Source organism: Gobio gobio, assembly GCF_949357685.1.
Source record: "Gobio gobio genome assembly, chromosome: 15".
Lineage (NCBI taxonomy): Eukaryota > Metazoa > Chordata > Actinopteri > Cypriniformes > Gobionidae > Gobio > Gobio gobio.
In genome coordinates, this window is record NC_137108.1 from 45135296 (window position 1) to 45155674 (window position 20379).

Genomic DNA, 20379 nt, shown 5'->3' on the forward strand with positions numbered 1-20379 from the left:
ATCCACAGTACCGCCTGAGAAATTATTTATTTTCAATCAATAAATATAATTGGAATAAGATACTATATAGAGCTGTTACCAATAAAATGAAATCCTTAACAACTAAATTAAACTTTGCACTGCTGATGTGGTACAGAAGATGCATCTGAATTGGTAAATTGAGTACTACAACACTAGAGCCATCAGTCTGTTACAAGACATGCAAGGTCCAATGACATTTGATGCAGCCCATATGACGAATATGGAATAATTCAGGTATTCTTAATAATGCAGATCTGTGACAGATCAATGTCAAACCGGCCTCAAAACATGCTGCACCATATTCACGTTTACTACAATTACTGCCATGTATTTTTTAATGAATTGTGTTCTAAATAAGGGATTCCGAAAAGTTTACATCAGCTGAATTATTTACTTGAAGTCCCCCTGAGATTTTAAGTTAATATTTAAACAATTTAGAAACATATTCACAGCTCTCTGATGTTGGATAATGCAAATAAATCAAATAATAGTGTTTTATTTTGTTTTTATTTCAAATGATCTGTTTATTTAATTTTATTAAGTATTTTATTTTGACTGGTTTTATTTTTAAATTATTAATGAATTTTTTTAATCATTTAAATTTTGTTAATTTTTAACAAAAAAAAGTTACATAGTGTACTTTTAATTTTAGTAAGTGTTTTTATTTTGAATACATTTTTTAATTGTATGATACAATACATTTTTGTGTTTTATTTTTAATGTTTTTATTTGTTTTTTAAATTTAGTTTTACATTTGTACGATCAGCTCATGAACCCCAGTGTGGGAAACCCTGATCTAAATAAAGCGTGTATAATTTAAGAAGGTCTGCTCACACTGAGGGCGGATGCTCTGCGCGTCCCATTGAGTGCTGGGTTGAGGTACGGTGATGTGGTATGAAGAGTGATTCTGAACCTGTGAAACAAACACACGGATCAAGTCCGTCACATGTGGTTTTCTAGATGATCTGTAGATGGTATTTGATGTGAATCTCGACCTGTGGAGGTATGAAGTGCTCAGCGTGTGGTTCCAGGTGGAATGGCTCCACCTGCGGGTTCAGCAGCTGCTGCTGCCTATGGAAGCTTGTCCTTCTCATCATGTATTGGTGGATGAGATGGGCCTGACGCTCCTTCTTCCTCTGGGCGAGAGAGACGTATATGGGCTTGGAGTCGATGATCCGGCAGTTCATCTCAGTAATGGCTCTGGTGGCCTCTTCAGGAGAGGAGAAGCAAACGAATCCGAAGCCTCGGCTGCGGCTGCCGTCTGTCATCACCTGAATGGACAAAAAACACACTCCTGGATCTTTGGCTGCTGTTTCATTTGCATTTACTGGGTTTCAATCCAATAATGACATCAACTGTTTCCTTTATGAATCATAAAAAATGAATTCCTACCTTAGCGCTGGTGATGCTCCCATATGGCGAGAACTCTTTGTGGAGAAGTTCACTGTCCACGCTGTCACTCAGATTCTTGATGTACAGATTCACTCCCTGTCAGGATGATCAAAGCACGTTAAAGGATTAGTTCACTTTAAAATGAAAATTAGCCCCTGATTTACTGATGTACATGACTTTCTTCTTTCTGATGAACACAGTCGGAGTTATATTAATAAATATCCTGGCTCTTCCCGGCAGTGACAGGGTCCATTGAGTTTGAAGCTTAAAAAAAAGCACATCCATCATCCATAATAAACATACTCCATAAAATATGTAAAAATATCTAGCTTCCGGCAGACCGCATTCCGTATTCAACGTATGCAGAAAGTGTAACGCCTCTTTAGAGGTGGACAAAGTACACAACTCCATTACTCGAGTGAAAGTAAAAGTACTACTGGTCAAATATTACTCCATTACAAGTGAAAGTTGTAAAAAACTATTTTTACTTAAGTAAAAGTACAGAAGTACTTGTTTATAAAAGTACTTAAGTATCAAAAGTAAATTTCCTTTTTTATGTAAATGCATTATTTTATTATTGTTGCATTGTTGTATGAATGCACGCTATAGCCATCATGGTGGTTTAAGCCAGTCAGTGATGCTCCATCCGACATGCTAGCATACGACCACCTTGAACTAATTGAAATACTTGTATAAAAGTTACAAAGCTCTTTACAAAGTTGCTGTCACTTTAAGGCAGAATGTACAAATCCTATACACTGATACACATCCAATATTCCCCCAACTGTTTATGTTCACTCAAGACATAATCAAAATTGTTTACGTGAATACTTTCCAAAATGAAAATTGACATTTTGTGTGTATTGGTCTGTTTAAGTGCGGGGGGGGGGGCTCAAAAGAAAGCTCTATTCAGTACTCGTGCTCTGGCATCTGAGAGGCACAAAAACCAGACTGAACTGAGCTCTTGCATCATGCTTTTTCAGATTCATCCATATGTCTATGCTTCTCTTTCTCCCATTTTTTAACATTTTATGAGACATTCATCAAGTGTATGCCAACGAAACTAATCTTTAATCTTTTCAGAAAACTGAAACTTACTTTCTAATATGGCCATGGGTGCACACACTGCCGAGGAACCGTCTTTTAAAAAAATGTTGGGAAACTTCATATGACCCTACAAAAGTGATTACTTATAGGCTGTCTGCAAAAAAAGTTCAGAAAAAAATTCATCCACTGACTTGCAAAGCTGCTACAGAAACGACTTTTGACTTCGAGGACCTTGATAGAAATGTAGTGGAGTAAAAAGTACGATATTTGTCTTTCAAATGTAGTGAAGTTAAAGTAAAAGTTTCCCTAAAAAATAATACTTCAGTAAAGTACAGATACTCAAAAAGTGTACTTAAGTACTGTACTCAAGTAAATGTACTTAGTTACTGTCCACCTCTGCTTGCAGTTCAAAACACTTGCGCTATGTTCTTGTGATATGTCGCGCCAGTTACGCTTTTATTCGTAAGTTGGATACAGAAGACGGTCAGGCAGAAGCTAGTTATTTTACTTTATAATAATAATAATAATAATTTGTTACATTTATAAATGGCGCTTTTCTGGGTACTCAAAGCGCTTTACATGGAAGGGCGGGAATCTCCTCAACCACCACCAATGTGCAGCATCCACCTGGATGATGCGATGGCAGCCATCTTGTGCCAGAACGCCCACCACACACCAGCTTATTGGTGGAGAGGAGACAAAGTGATGAAGCCAATCGTGTATATATATGGGGATGATTAGGAGGCCATGATGGACAGGGGCCAATGGGCAAATTTGGCCAGGATGCCGGGGTTACACCCCTGCTCTTTACCAAAGGACATCCTGGGATTTTTTTAATGACCACAGAGAGTCAGCACCTTGGTTTAACGTCTCATCTGAAGGATGGTGCTTGTTACAGTATAGTGTCCCCATCACTATACTGGGGCATTAGGATCCACACAGACCATAGGGTGAGCACCCCCTGCTGGCCTCACTAACACCTCTACCAGCAGCTACCTAGTTTTCCCAGGAGGTCTCCCATTCAGGTACTGACCAGGCTCAACCCCGCTTAGCTTCAGTGGGAAACCAGTCTTAGGCTACAGGCTACATCGCCTTCCGTATTCAATTTATGGAAAAAGTGTTGAAACACTTTCAACACTTTCAACTGAAGCACTTTCAACACTTTTCCACGGAAGCGATCGGCTGGAACTTTACTTGATAAAGTTTTAAATATGGATATTTTTCTTACACAAATGCATCGATTCATGTCGATGGCCTTTATTAACCCCCCAGAGCCGTGTGGAGCACATTATTTGACGGACAGATGCATTTTTTATGGCCTTCAAAAACAGAGCAACAGTTACTGCCATTATAAAGCTTAGATTAGCCTGGACTTTTTTAATATAACTCCGATTTTATTCGTCTGAAAGAAGAATGTCATATACACCTAGGATGACTTGAGAGTGAGTAAATCATGGGCTAATTTTCATTTTTGGGTGAATTATCCCTTTAATTATGCCTTGTCATGAACCTTATAATGCATTGTATGACCTCATCAATAATTAGGTAACCACATTTTTACTGCATTATAATACACTTTTAGAAAGTATAATGCATTAAAACACAACAAAAACCAATTTCAGATACCGAGTCATCTGTGAATATTATAATGCATTTTGACTTTGGTTATAATTACTTTACATACATTACCATACATTATGAATACCTTTATAATGCATTATACATAAAGGCTTTAAGTAAAGTTTTACCATGATAACTATATACATTTTAAATTTATTCAATTCACATTTGAAAATATATTAAAATAGAAAACAGTTATTTTACATTTTAATAATATTTCACAATATTAAATTTTTTTGTATTTTTAATATAATAAATGCAGCTGTGGTGAGCAGAAGAGACTTCTTCTAAAAACATAAAAAATCTTACCGATCAAAAACTTTTGAACGTTTAATGATAACTAACAATAACGATTACTCTAATGATAATTAACAATGACCATAATGATAACTATAACAGTAAATACAGCGATAACTATAATGCTATCTTTAATGCTAACAATTAATCTTAATAACAATTTATCTTTAATGTAATAATTATAAATTTAACAATAACTATATTAGTGTCCACACCAGCAGATGATAACATTGCGCGCTTCAGTTTTGTTGTTTGCCGCTTTAAATGCTCAATTTGGCATTTGGGTGGATTCTGTTCGGCTGTCAATGTTTTTATCGTTTATTAACTGAAAAAAATCGTTCTGAAAGTGATTTCAACAATTTCTTTCCTCTGTGTCATTATCGTTACAGTCATTATCAGGGTGCATCTCAATCAGCTCCCTAGTTCAGTAAGGCACTTATCAGGGAATCGGCCACATTAATGTACACGATATACAGATTCACGGCCTAGGAAGCTATAAGGAGCTGATTGAGACGCACACATGGTCTGGAACTATGGTGTGGACTTCCCTATTCTCTTAGAATTGGAACAATTGTTAAAACATTATAGTTATTATGGTTATAAAAGGTCCTTGGTGTGCGTGCATGGCCCTTTAATCAGTGTAATAAATGCAGGAGGTTTCAGAGGTGTCACTGGTACCTGACAGCGCATTATGCTCTCCTGTCTTATCAGCTCGAAGCGCCGCTTCAGTTCCACCTGACGTTCTCGTCTCTTCTGAGCTCGGCTCATGTACACCTGTCTGCCGTTCAGCTCCGTCCTGTTCAACTCGTCCACAGCCTTAGGGTTACATCACACAATTCTCTTATTTATTTCTCCCCTGAGGTCCACGTATAATGTTATTAATGCCATAGTTTTAACAATCATTTTCACTCTCTCTCTTCAATTCACAATGAAAATTCCAACAGGAAGAAGTGCCCTTTAAATTAAATGTCTGCACAGGGTCGATTCTTCAGTCCCGCTCCTGTTAAAAATAAGTTTTTCTTCCCGCAAATTTTATGATTTGTACCGCTCTGCCTTATTCAGTCCCCCCCAGTATGATTCGGTCTCCCTCTGGTTGTTTTTTGTTCATTGAGAATATCAAACCACTTATTTTCTGTAGGGTCACGGGGATGTGAGAGCCTATCCAAAATATCTTTATAAACGGACAGTCGCATGTAGTGCAGATTCTCTTTTGGTGCATTTAACACAACAAAAATCGAAAAAAGTAGCTTTGACTTTTAAAATTTTGAAGTTTAAAACCCAGAAGCAGACAAATGCTGCCTATAGGATCCTTTTCATAATCCTGTGCATGTGGTTTGCTGCTGGTTGAAAGAATAAAATAGGCTTGTGTTTTAAATCAATAAACGCTCAAACATACAGATCACTACTGAGCCTCGGTTTCATCTCTCACCCGCTTGGCATCACTGTGTCTCTCAAAACTGACAAAACCAAATCCTCTAGAGTTCCCCTTCTCGTCCGTCATGACCCGAACGCTCAGGGTTGGGCCTTAAAATAAAAATAAAAGTGTCAAAGATGCAATAGTTTCATCTATACTTCCACAAAACAAATACTCACCGAATTTGCTGAATATCTCTGTCAGCGTCTTGGCATCCACATCTGTGCCGAAGTTCTTGATGTAAATGTTTGTGAACTCTTTTGCTCTCGCCTGCATCTCAGCCTCACGCTCTTTTTGCGTTCTGAAGTGGCCAACGAACCTTAAAGGTGCGACATATGAAACTTAGTGACTACATCACTACAAGCAGTGGTTTAAAGTATTCGAGTAAATTGAATTAGTTACTGTCCTTAAAGGGTTACTTCAGTGGTTTAGCATTAAGCTTTGTATTTAAACTGGGTCATTTATGCAGTAGAAATGTGAAATTATTTTTGAATTTGGTGCCTTCTAGACTGAGAAAAGACAGAAAATGTATTTTTGTCTCATGTGGATGAAAGACAACAACTCCCAGAATGCACTTGCTTCGCTGCCCTACGAGGCCACTCTGTACACCATCGTTTTGATCTTCATAGTAATACAATAATTTCGTTCAGTTAGAGAATAAACACTACAATTAAAAACTGAACGTGTCTTTTCAATAAAGTGTGAGTGAGCCGAACGAAAGTCACGGCACAGACGCAGCAGTGTCAGATTTCATTCATCGAAGAGCTGAGCAGTGCTGAGGTAACGTTAAGCGCCAGTCTGGCACGTTTTCTGATCGCATATGGAAGCTTAACTATCACAGGAATTCATTGAAAAGTTGAAACACTCACTTTACTCTGCACCGCGCTCCGTTCTTATGATTGTCCGTGCGACCGTCTGTGTCTTACATTCAGTAAGTGAGATCTCTCCCCTATGGGCGGGTTGATAACATGCGGAACAGCTCCATCTAGTGGCTGTAGTCTTTAGCCTCTGGCCAAAAAAATCCTCCGATGATGCAAAATTACGATATTTGCGTCGTCTGAGGATTTTTTTCCAGAAATAAATTGCATAATTCTCTCGTCTCAGGGGGATATGAAGGGGGAAAGTACCATAATTTGAATATACTACCGGGTTTCTACAGATACAAAGCATAATGCTAAATCACTGAAGTTACCCTTTAAGTATCTTTTTGGCTACTTTGTACTTTGACTGAGTAACTTACTTTTACTTTCTACTTGACAACATTTTTGAATAAGTAAATGCACTCTTTAGTCCATTACATTTGTAATGAGTATTGCAAATACTTGTTACATTTTGCATGGCACCCAACTTTTTCTGCAGCGGTTTATTTTTCTTACAAAAGCGATATCGCCATCTACAGGGCAATGATTTCCCAAAAAAGCAAAAACGCAACTAAATGTTGTTAGTTGCACTCAAATCATCCTTGTTCACATTACTTAAAAAACTCATGTAACAAAATTGACTTAGATTTACTGAGTTGTTTCTACTAAAAATGAGTATTGTCAGCTTTAATTAATAAGTGTTTGTTCGGTCAATTTAACATTGCTGAGTGAAACGAACAAACTGGGCAGTGGATCTGTAGTTCCCAGCATGCTTTGCAAGGGACTGCATTAGGAGAGTACATTTAGGGATTAAAGTGTTATTTTATCTTTTTCAGTAAAGGGAAAGATGTTGTTAGTTTATGTTAGTGTTATGTGCAGTTATGTTGGACATTTAGAGGAGTTTCTGTAATTTTGTGGTTACCATTATGCAGAAGAGTGGTGCCTGTGTTTAGGCTGTGGCTCATTTATTACACTCATTTATTGGATGGAGATCCTGTTCACAATTAAGTTATTTTTGAATTTTGTTTCTAAAAATATTCTTTTTGTTATATTTAATAGTTTACCACTTACACTTGTAGAGCAAGTAGTTAATTTAATAAGGTAAATTAAATCAATAAATGTGTTCACCTAACTTTTATAATTTTAACATAACATTATTAAGTAAACTGCACATATAAATATTATGTTACAGTGACAAATTCAAATGGTTTGTATTTACTAAAAGAAATGTATTCAGTTTTTTGCAAAAATTATCTTTTGTTCATATAACTAAATTGTTATTTGTAAAAATGACTCAATATAGTTGTGTGGAACCACTTGACGCAGCTTTTTTAAGTAAACTCAACAAATCATTTTTTTTTGAGTGCTGACACAGACTACAAAGAAATGGTTGAATAAAGTCATTATGTTTGTTTGTTTTTGCGCACAAAAAGTATTCTCGTAAAATTGAAGCTGAACCACTGGAGTCACATGGACTATTTTAACAATGTTTTTACTACCTTTCTGGACTGCATTTCACGATAACGTTGTCTCTTAGCGCGCTACGAAGACTCTAAAACTATAACTTAACTAAAGGTATCCTATTTCTAGGCGTGTTCTCCGAACTATACCTTAGGAGGTTGCTTAAGGTATACCTTCTTAAGTGCGATGTTAGCAGGTGCTGAATTGGTTTATCAATGGCTCAGAAATCGATTATTCACTCTATCAGGGGCTGTTTAACTGCGTTATGTGCGAAAGTGGTATTCTTTATAATAGAAGCACTTCAGAAATAGTTGAAATTGCATTTATGAGGACTCGTGAGATCTTATAAATATAATCCAAATTGCAAACTAAATCCAAAACTGTGGATATTTTATATAATTTTGAAATGATTGTGCGAACCTGCAACCTCTTATGCCCAAACGTATCATGCATCAACCCACTAACTGGCAGTATGCCGTTTATAATGTATTTTGCCATAGTCTTCATTTACTCCACAAGCAGGGTTAACCGCCCGCATCACATTATTGGTGTAAATCACTAATTTCTGTTATTGGATGATCTACTCAATAAAAGAGCAACACGCGAAACATAAACAACAGCTACAGCGGAGAAAAGAGACAGAAAGAGGAGAGCGTCAGCAGCTGAATTTCGGGGCGCTCCGTCGGGTTTGTCTTGACAAAGTCAGACCAACCAGATCTAAAAGCTGCAGTATTTGCTGCCGTATTTTTCTTCTGACATGGTAGCCAGGGGACTAAAGTTTTCATGGATGAAATAGTGCACATAGAAATGGCTCCGCGGACGTTGCTGTCTTTGTCGCTGTATCACTGCCATAGTTTGACCAAACTCCCCTCCACAATCATTCCCTTTAAATAGACTCCATAATGCTTTGCCAGCTGATGTACCTTTGGATAATATAATTAAAAAGCGAACAGCCATCAGTGTAATGACAATTGTATTCTTTGCAAGAAAACACTTCAATTAGCAGAATTATATTCGTATAGACTGGGATGTAAAGAAACATTGATGGCCACTATCGGAATGAACTGTCAATAGTGCTAAGGTAGCTAAGAGTGCTCCAGATCAACCTTACGAACGAATGTCTTACAGAAGGCATACTTAACAAAGGGAAACATGTATTAACGTTAAGGTACGTAGCGTTAAGAAGGTTTCGGGAAATCCAGCCCTGGACCTTGAAAGTGTTAATTAAATGATCCCTTTAACCAAAGTCCCCTTTAGATGAGTCATTTCACTCGGCAGCCATCTTTGAAACGCCTCTCAAGCATGCAAGTGCAGCTCCTATCTCTTTGAATGGAGAAACATCAAATTCTCCAAAACTGTTCCAATGAAATCTGAAAACAATTGTCTCATAAAAAAAAAAATGTTTTGTTGATAAACGCTCAAATCATTTAACTCGAAGTCAACAAGAACCTGCACACTGCTACTGCTGCTGCTGCTCCCAAAGATTTATTAAAAAAAAGATAACGTTTCGACCAAGCGGCAACCTCCAGCAGTTGCTCTTGAAGCCAATACGGAAGTGACTTAAACTGCAGTTCATGGACTCCAGAAGGGAGCAGAATCTCATTGAGCCCCATGTTAAAAAGCCCAACTTTACAGCAGAAAAACACATTTTTACAGCCTGGTACATATTTTGGTTTTGGTCTATACGGCTAATTTTGCCCTTCATGATGTCACAATTCATCAGTGTGAGTGCCCGTGAATTACCACCAGAGGGCACTCCACCCCGGACTGTCACTCCATCACAAACTACATTTCCCATAATCCTTTGCCTGGACTCATTAGCGCTCACTGTTTACACCTGTGTCTCATCATCTCATTACCTCTACCTATATATACCATGTTCACTCTGTCATTCACTGCGAAGTCTTGTTTGTTGTAAACTGCATTTATGAGCATTTTCCCTGGTTTCATGTCTCTGGTTTTGGATTTCTTGCCTGTTCCGTGGATTACCCGTTTGCCTGTCTCTCCTGTCTTGTTTGCCTGATTGGACTGATTACCTGTTATGACCTCTTGCCTGTTTGTTGACTACGATTGTGGATTACCCTTTAATAAAGCTGCGTTTGGATCCTCAACCAGTTAAGTCTCGGAGCAGTACGTTACACATGACAACTGTGAGGGGGGTGAATTTTTTACATTATAAAACTCATTCATTTACATTATATAAAGCTTTAAAGTCCTGCATAATTAAGGGCGTGGCCACTTTGAGTGACAGGTGGATAGCCATTTATCTGCTGTCTGTTAGTCATCGCGTCACCTCAGCTCCACCCACGTCCCGCCTCTTTGCCCATTTTCTATTACGGTATCCAGGAGTGACGCGCTGACAAGACGGCCAGCTCGTCTCTACTTTGCGCTTCAAAACTGCTCTTCAGAATCCTATGGGTGACGTCACGGACACTACGTCCATATTTTTTTACAGTCTATGGTTTCGACTCAAATGGTCCTCGTCAGGCAAACAACAAGCACAAAAAATGTATAATTTGTATCAGTGTGAACCATCACACCTGACCTCATTAGTGAACTAATTACCCAATCATCCAATGTAGCGTCAAAGATTTTACAATAAAGCATAAATCAACATAAATCATTAATTATTCCATTTATTTTTTAGTTGATTTATGCTTTATTGTCAAAATTAACTTTGACGCTACATTGGACTTCGAGTTAAATGCTTCATCTAATCTAGCAGTAGCACCTGCAAAAAGTGTATTGAATGTGCGCACAATTCTTCTTTGAACGCTCAAATCATGACAAAAAAAACAGTTTTTTTTTAGCCTGGACAAAGCTAATGTGCATGCGCAGTCGTAAATGCGCGCCTCAGAACACCTGTTTCTATAGCAACCAGTCTAACGGCAGCTGCAGTGATGCGAGGACTTAACTAATCAACGATTGGCTCTTGTTTATAAGGCAGTTTGACTAAAAGAAGAAGAATGTCATATACACCTAGAATGGCTAATGGGATAATTTTCATTTTTAGGTGAACTATCCCATTAAGTAAGTTTTACTGTACTCTTTTCCCCTCTGCTTACATGAAATCGATGCGTTTAGTCACGACTTACACTTTCAGCTCGTTGATCAACATGCCGTTTAATTTCTTGATGGCTTTTTCAGCAGCTTCATGCGTCTGAAAGTGCACAAATCCAAAGCCTTTCGATCCGTTTCCATCGCAGGCCACCTTAATGAAAAGAAACGTGCTTCAGATTCTCCTGCGCTGAATATTAATCTCGTACAATAGAGCTGGAGGTGGAGAACGTTACTTACTTTACAGGACAAGATGTTTCCAAATGATGAGAAGATGTCAAACAGGCCCTCGCTGTCAATGGATTTCTGCAGGTTCTTAATGAAGATGTTTCCCACGCCGCTCTTCCTCAGCGAAGGGTTTCGCTGACACCACATTAGACGCATTGGCTTACCCTGCATGAGGTCAAAGTTCATGGTATCCAAGGCTCGTTCGGCTAGGATGTGAAGGAGAACCAACGTTACAACTAAATAATATGGTCATGCAGAATAAGGCATCAATATGTGGTTTATAAGTATTAATAAACAGCCAATATCCTAGTAATATGCATGATAATAAGCAAGTTAATAGTGAGAATTGGACCCTAAACTAAAGTGTTACTGATATTTGTCCTGGAAAACAAGACGAGCAGGAACAGACATTACATTTTAGTGAATTTCTCTGAAACTAGATGTCACAGAAATACAGAAATGTTAGGAGGTTTCACCTTCTCCTTGGTCATTAAAAATGACTGACATTAATTTAGTGATCAAATTTAGCACTCTTATGGAAATATGTTTTGTAATTATCATTTAAATCTGACTAATTTTCACATTGTTTGTCATAAATCAACATCTCAGGAAAATGTTATGGGGTTTCTAATCAAAATATGACATATTTCATAAATGTCCACTGTAGAGGACACCAGGATATAAATCACGTTTATCAGACATTTTCGGAGACACAAAAAGTGAACAGGGAAAGAAATTACATATCAATATTCCTATGAAATATTAGATATTATTATGAAAATGTCACCAATTATTACTCCCATTATTACACTTCTTTTTTCATGACATGTTGCTCCAAGAACACATTAATACGCGAATTAGAGACAGTGTATCGATTGTATGGCCCATGTATGGCCATTTTAGCCACAAAAAGTAAAATGGCAGATCAATTCATTCCATTATATCTTTCATAACATAGGATGCACGATATGAACATTTAGGCCGATACGATAACTCTTTGTATTTCAATGCCGATAACCGATATATTGGCCGATAAATCTAAATCCATATTCTTATATAATTTTTTGAGAGAAACGTTCTCACCATTAAAAGCCACGTCCCAAGCACACAATTAATGATGTCCTCATAATTTTATGTAGCCTATATGACAGACTTGCACTTGTTGCACAAGTGATTTCAATCATATTTCAAGCAATTCAAACCCATCATGGCGGACAGTGCGCATCTGAAGTGTCTCAGCTGAAGGAAATAATCCATTATTTATCGGCTTTAATATATCGTTCAAATCTTCTTTATCGGACCAATAACAAGAACATATATTGGCCAATGCCGATATGGTGGCCGATATATGCATACCTAGTCGAAAATCATCTTTATACAAAGTTTGGTTAAAAAAATCCTGAAACCATAAAGATTGATTTGTGAATGAAAAAAAAATCCCATTGTTTTTGCCTATACATGTCATTTAATTTTTCATTTTTAAACCACTACAGAGGACATATCATAACATATGAATAAAACATATTTCCCCCTATTTGTTTCTTATGCTCAAATCAATGGAATGGCATGAAAAAATACTACATTCAAAAAACAATTTTCTTCAGGATCTCAGGAGGATATAATGAGGAAGAAAATTGAGTGACAGCACTCTTTTTTGCTTTTGGTAAGTCACAAAAGTAGGCTACTTCACAGAAAACTTCTGAAATCCCACTGGTCAGTTGATTATTAATGTGAAATGCTGATATTCTCCATCATCTCACCATCGGTGGGTTGCTCGAAGTTCACATACGCGTATCCGAGCGAGCGGCTCGTGAGTTTGTCTCGACAGACTCGGATCGACTGAACCGAACCGACCGACCCGAAGCGCTCGAACAGCATGGTTTCATTCACGTCCAGCTCCAGATCTCCCACGTACAGCGAGCTGCTCACGCTCACGTTTATCATAGAGACAGGTATCAATGATAATCGATGCACAACTCAAAGCAGCCGATATCAAATTTGCAAAACGCTTATAACGATCAACGAATCGGATTCAAAAGATTCAGTCAGATCGTAAATAAACATGTTTATCGCCCTAGTGTTAAACTGCATTCTGAAAAACAACACCACAAAATCACCAACTGACATGATTGCATATATGCCGGATTTATTTATTGTAATATATATGTAATATACAGCGCACGATAACATTCAGTGTTTTACATTTTTCTTACGGTCACAATTTTTTTTGCATGGAAAAGAGTCGCGAGTTGATTATAACCGATTTGTTTGTGTGATACAAAAGAGCAAATTATGAAAAAAAGTTGAATTTTAAGTGAACTAGTATTTATATATAGTATACTTTACTATTTATATTATATATAGGCCTACTACATAAAATGCATCTTCCATATATATGGATGTATGGATATAATATATATGTATAGAAGACACATTTTATGTAGGTTTAATGTGTGTGTGCCTATATATATATATATATATATATATATATATATATATATATATATATATATATATATATATATATATATATATATATATATATATATATATAATACACACGTATTATATGTACGCATATGTACGTTTTATATATATAGGCTATATCAAATTAAACCTACATAAAATGCATCTTCTATAGCCTACATACATATATATATATATATATATATATTTTTTTTAGTGTTTGCATAATATGCACACACACATATATGTATATATTTAAGAAATATTTGTATAATTTATATAATTTATGTTATGTTAAAATATAAATGTTTAATATATATAAAAAAATCTTAAATACATGCATATGTGTGTGTGTGTGTGTGTATATATATATATATATATATATAAATTATACACAATACACACATATATTATGCAAACACTTTTATTTAGGATGCAATTAATCGTTTGACAGTACTAGTAAATATATATATAAACAATATCCGTGAAAATAGGGCACAATGTACTGTAATAATTGAACTGAATTGTCCGTATTTATTTTTTACCTGTATTTCGAATTTTGCACTTCATTGCGTTATGTGTTAGGTTAATAGAAATGTTTGTAAAATTACTGGATAATATCTGGGTAATAAGCTGCCAGTACTTTCTGTTATTTTACGGATTTATTACAGTGTATGTGTGTATGTATATATATATATATATATATATATATATATATACACACATACACATACACAGAGGTGGGTAGAGTAGCCAAAATCTGTACTCAAGTAAAAGTACAAGTACTTGCGGAAATATTTACTCAAGTAAAAGTAAAAGTAACACCCGTAATAGTTACTTGAGTAAGAGTAAGAAAGTATTCAAAGAAAAAACTACTCAAGTAGTTAGTTACTACTCACTTTTGACTTGATTTTTTCAATTGATAAGAAGCGAAAACCCTGAATTTCAGACTACTTGGAGAGCTTTCACACACCTCTTCTTGAAAGGTTGACCTCTCCAAATATATATATGTGTGTGTGTGTGAGAGTGATTTAATGGTTAAACACTGTAAATTAATGGTGTGCTGGATTAACCAGAGCTCTTTTTAAAACATACTTTGTTCTTATATTTATATATATATTAAACCTTGTTTTTCCTTAAGGTCTATTTATTTAAACAAAGATTTTAATTTTAAGTGAACTACATATTTGAGGACTCATTTTTATGGTTGAAACATTTATAATCCCCATTTTAGTCTTATTAGAAGATGCATTTTCATATTATTTTAATCAAACTAGTTTTTCCTTGCGGTTTAAATTGAATTGACTGTAATTTGTTTATTTATTTTTACACAAAATAACAATGATCTGATGTTTTGCAGTTGAAACTGCGGTATAAGGTCACATAAGGTCCTGACACATTGTTTGGAATGTAAATGTTTATTAACACTTTGCAGGATTTTTACCCCAAAATAGCAAAACATGACAAAAATGAATATGTAACAATAATAAATAATGTGTAAGAAACATAACACCAGTCAGCCTCCATGAATGAGGTGTGGGATGTGCTCTGTTAGTGTAACAGCAGATGGCAGCAGAACACAAACCCACTGAAGGTCCATATCAGCACTGACCGTCTGTTTATGAGTGTTTATACACCGCATCCCAGAGTCCTCTGCTCCTACTGACATTCGTATTCATCTTGTGTTGTGGCATCCATTAAAGTCCCTGAGCGATCTCCTCTACGGGTTTTATCATGTGTCAGGATGTGTTCAGCATCATTTCTAGTGTTCATCAGTATCTGCTGTGTTCATCCGTCGCAGTCACAATAACATCCATCCAGATTCTCATGGCTTCAGCGCTGTGGGCCACGAGGAAAAAGAGCCGCTCGTATGTTTTCACACAGAAGGTGAGACTGGGCCGCGGAGACTGAGGATGACAAAATGAGACACGTTACAGCAACAAACATAATCAGGATGAGAAATGTGTCAGAAATCCTGCTAAACTGTTTATAAAGCTGTACACTGACCTAAACATGACCTTGGGCTACTCTGCTAAAATTAGTTACAGTTTTGTGTCTATCGTTTCGTTTGAGAGTCTTTTCTCCATATGAGGAGGCGTATGAACTCACTGTTGTAGCTGTTCGTAGATGATCGTAATAAACCTCCTCGATGGCCTGAAAGTAAATGACCCCTTTGAGTTTCTTCTCATCTAGTTCTGAGAAAACAACAAGAAGAGATTTCAATGAGAAAGCAGCAGATATTCATCAGATTTCTATACACTGTATATTCGTTTAGTGTGACATGTTAATCCTGCGATTCCCAAACTTATTATCAGCCGAACCCTGTAGATGGCAAATATTTTCATGCAGTCCCCCTAAGATTATAAATTAATATTTCAACAATTTAAGGACAAATTTGCATGTTCACGGTTCTCTGATGTCGGTTAATGGTCACATTCAGGGTTAAGATGCACTGCAGTTCAAAAATCAGTAAGATTTTAATGTTTTTGGCAGAAGTCTCTTCTGCTCACCAAGGGTGCATTTATTTTATATATAAAAAAAACATTAATATTGTGAAATATTATTCAAATGTAAAATAACTGTTTTCTATTTGAATATATTTTAAAATGTAATTTATTCCTGTGGTCAAAGCTGAATTTTCAGCATCATTACTCCAGTCTTCAGTGTCACATGATCCTTCAGAAATCATTCTAATATGAGGATTTGCTGCTCAAGAAACATTTATGATTATTATCAATGTTGAAAACAGTTGTGTAAAACATTTTTTTGAGGATTCTTTGATGAATAGAAGTTTTTATTAGAAAAGTATTTATTTTAAATATAATTTTTAATAACATTATAACATTTTTACAGTCGCTTTTGATCAATTTAATGCATCCTTGCTGAATAAATGTATCATTTTTTTTTTAAGTTCTTTGCCCCCAAAAATACAAATTCTTACTGACCGAAAACTTTTGAACGGTAATACAACATGTACAAAAGCTTTCTATTTCAGATAAATACTGTTCTTTTAAACTTTCTATTCATCAAAGAATCCTCAAAAATATGTTTTACACAACTGTTTTCAACATTGATAATAATCATAAATGTTTCTTGAGCGGCAAATCATCATATTAGAATGATTTCTGAAGGATCATGTGACACTGAAGACTGGAGTAATGATGCTGAAAATTCCGCTTTGATCACAGGAATAAATAGAAAACAGTTATTTTAATAATAATATTTCACAATATTAGTGTTTTTTGTGTGTTTTTAATGCCTTGGTGAGCAGAAGAGACTTCTTTAAAAACATTGAAACTAAAACTATAAAAAAATTGTTACTACTAATAAAATAAACATTAACTGAAATTAAATAAAACATAAAATCACTTATTTTTATTTCAGCTAGTTGCCAAAGCAACATCTCTCATTTTCATTTAGTTTAACTGGATGTACTAAAATAACAAAAAAAAAGTAACTAAAAAAAAAAAAAAAAAATACATAGACATAAAAAAACAACTAATACAATTTCAAAAGCAAACAACAAAATTACTAAAACTTTCACAAAAATTAATATGAAAATTAACACATTCAAGATATGAAAAAAAACCTATAATAGTATCTCAATGATACTATTATAACACTGTATGACATGCAAGTAAACAGATAAAATATATTTATTTTTATTGTTTTAAAACTAATATATATTATATATATATATATATATACATATATATATATTGGTTATATATATATATATATATATATATATATATATATATATATATATATATAACCAACAAACGTCTACAAGGTTACAGCACTAATATTAATGTTTTAAATTATTTTTTAACATGTCAAATCCTTGAGCTTTTATTTTGGTGAAATATTGGTAAAATGCTGAACTTCTGTTGGAAATGATGCAAATGTGAATGTAAATAAAGTGAACCTAAGGCACATTGCGTTTCCAAATGCACGTTAACCTCACAGGGCTTGCAGAACCGCAGTTTTGTTTGATTAATTGTGCAGCCCTAGATTAATTCGTTTATTATAATGGCACATTGGGAATTAATAATGATTAGCTTTTCATCCCCCGTGTTAATGGATGCGTTGTTGTAATATGTTCTCTTGCTCTTTTTCTAAGTGCCATGCCGCTCTTTTCCTCACCGGTGTAGTATGCCAGTCTTTGGTGGTCCAGATCAAAGATAAACCACCTCCTCCTCCACGTCTTCACTCGACCTCCACGCTTGGTTAGAAAGCCGCCACACCGCCGGGGAGACAAATTAACTCCCATGCACCCCGTCACGTTATGACCCAGAGACTCCACGTGAGCGCGCAGGTCAAAGTTCGCCGTCAGAGAAAGCGGGACACCCTGCTGCACAAAGAAGAGGAAACAAACATGATAAAAGCACAATCGAAATAAACATGCTCAGATGGAGACACGCAGCATTTTCTGTGCTGATTTCGGGGGGACATTCGACCGATTCTACATGGATTTAAAATAGTCAAATATTTTAAACAGAGCACTCTTTCACACTTGAAATGGTTAACAATTCATCCTGGGTATTCATAAGCTGATGTTTCACACTCTACATCCTAATTTGCCTATCAGTGCATATAAAAGCTCTAGCATTGCGCATCCTCGTATTATACATTAGCGACTGTACTATAAAAGTTTTCTTGGATGCACTGTACAGACTATAAAGCTCAGTCCCATTGTCGTGTTTTCAGTGAACAATTTGACATTTTCCTCATCAAATGCTGAAACGACTGTTTATACAACACACTGTGTTTCTGTGACTGTCCAAAGCATGTGAATACGAGGAACACGATTGGTTGTCAGTTGGCATCTCAATGTGGGGTTAACACAGCAAAAATGCTCCAGATCAGGTTTCATAACCCCGGGTAAAAAGTGGTGCTAAATCCGCTTCTAAATTACAGACTGGCATGAATTAGATTTGAGCTCCATAGCAGATGGAAACTATTTTCAGGTCACACAAAAGACACTTCAAATTCAGTAATATTATCGATTTGACTGCACTGAAATTAGACACTAAAACTTTTAAACTGAGCTGAATCGACATTAGGGTTGGGTACCGTTCACACTTTAACTGATACCTGAAATTCGGTACCTTTTTTCGGTACTTTAGGGATACATAACAGTAAAGAAACTAAGTCATTTATAGAAGTGTTATTGACATTATGCCAGAGCTGCCTTGGTTCCTGTCTGCCATTGTCTGTGATGTAGTACATTGTAGGCTACTAGCTACTAAATTAATTGAATTCATAAAAACAACCATTTTATTTTTTTATTTTTAATTACATTTGTATGAAAAGATTTCCCACAAATGCTGTGTTGTGCTTTTTCTGGTAGTCAAATGAAGCCAATTTATCTTTTAACTTAATTAAACTAACTTTTTTTGTCAAACAAAGTGCTGCACAACTGAGCTTTATACTGTTAAAATTAAAACATGGAATTCAAATTGTGATTTATTACTTAAAAAATAAAGTTTTGATAATTTAGTATTATTATATTAGTGTTAGTATTATTATTACACTGAAGCGTATCTAAATTCTACTGTACAACAGTAATACATTTGTCAAGTTTAACAACTTTTATTTTGATGGGTTACCCGTGAAGATCTTGAGTTTCTGTGTGTTTGACATGACGGTAGTTTTTCTCAAATGAAACGGTAAAATGCTGATGAAGTGACTCTCAGAGCAGCTTTGGAGATGACGGACATGCATTCATGTCCTCGTATGAGATGGAAACACGTGACCGCCATGCACAATTATGTGTGTGTGTGTGTGAGGTAAATTAAACTGCACGTCAGCTTCATTCATTCACACAGTGACACGCAGGACATGTAGGATTCATATATAAATAGACTTTTTGCTGTTTAATATTCACAGACACTAGTCTATATCACCAGATACGTTCTCAGGTACCGAAATTTGGTACCGATTGATTTAATGTGCATCTGTACTCGGTAGTACCGACGTAATTCGGTCGGTGCCTTTAAAAGTACAGAGCTCGGTACCCAACCCTAATCAACATTAAATCCGACTTGAGCTTAATAAGGGCCGTTCAATTCGCCTACTTATACTACGACCTAAAAGTATGTACTCTTTTTGTGAAGAAAAAGTACATACTTTTGAGTGTTTAGGAAAAGAGAATGCAAGCTGTGGGACATGCTACTTCGTCATCTTTAACGGACTCTGTTGCTTAGTTACGTGCGTTACGTGATCTGCCATTCGTCTTTAATGCAGAGACTCTCCTCATGTGTTTGCAGTTTAAATATAATGATGCATTTAAAAGTGAATGGCCAAACGTATCATTACAAAAGTTCATAATGCTGCTGCAGGTGAAATATAATGTGGATAACATTGAATAAATATCTTTTCGCCAGGTTAAATACTGATAATTGATCACTAAAGCCCCTTAATCTAAACCTCTCTACTTAACCGTCGTACTCGCACATCCTACACATCGTACTCGTTTTTTAACACTTTTTTAAAACACTTTTTTCCGCGTTT

The 20379-nt window shown here is 35.8% G+C and overlaps 2 protein-coding genes across 5 annotated transcripts in view; both read right to left on the bottom strand.

Annotated features, from left to right (window-relative positions):
* Positions 1-817: 817 nt before the first annotated feature.
* On the bottom strand, positions 818-13341 carry LOC307139240 (polyadenylate-binding protein 1A-like; the record flags this gene model as incomplete). The annotated part of the gene is made up of 9 exons (XM_079838129.1): positions 818-934; positions 1017-1292; positions 1414-1509; positions 5056-5193; positions 5807-5901; positions 5971-6110; positions 11208-11323; positions 11410-11603; positions 13158-13341. 9 exons carry the CDS (start codon positions 13339-13341, stop codon positions 818-820), a joined length of 1356 nt encoding a protein of 451 aa, XP_079694255.1.
* A 1808-nt stretch (positions 13342-15149) lies between these two features.
* Positions 15150-20379, bottom strand: part of phldb3 (pleckstrin homology-like domain, family B, member 3) — a 35704-nt gene continuing 30474 nt past the window's right edge. For 3 of the 4 annotated variants that reach the window (XM_079837890.1, XM_079837893.1, XM_079837891.1), the window contains 3 exons: positions 18010-18217; positions 15973-16058; positions 15150-15770 (listed from right to left, as the gene is read on the bottom strand). In XM_079837890.1, the coding sequence (XP_079694016.1) occupies positions 15636-15770; positions 15973-16058; positions 18010-18217 (429 nt within the window). In that variant the 3' untranslated portion in view covers positions 15150-15635. The remainder of the gene's footprint in view (positions 15771-15972; positions 16059-18009; positions 18218-20379) is intronic. The other variant, XM_079837892.1, reaches the window with a different exon arrangement.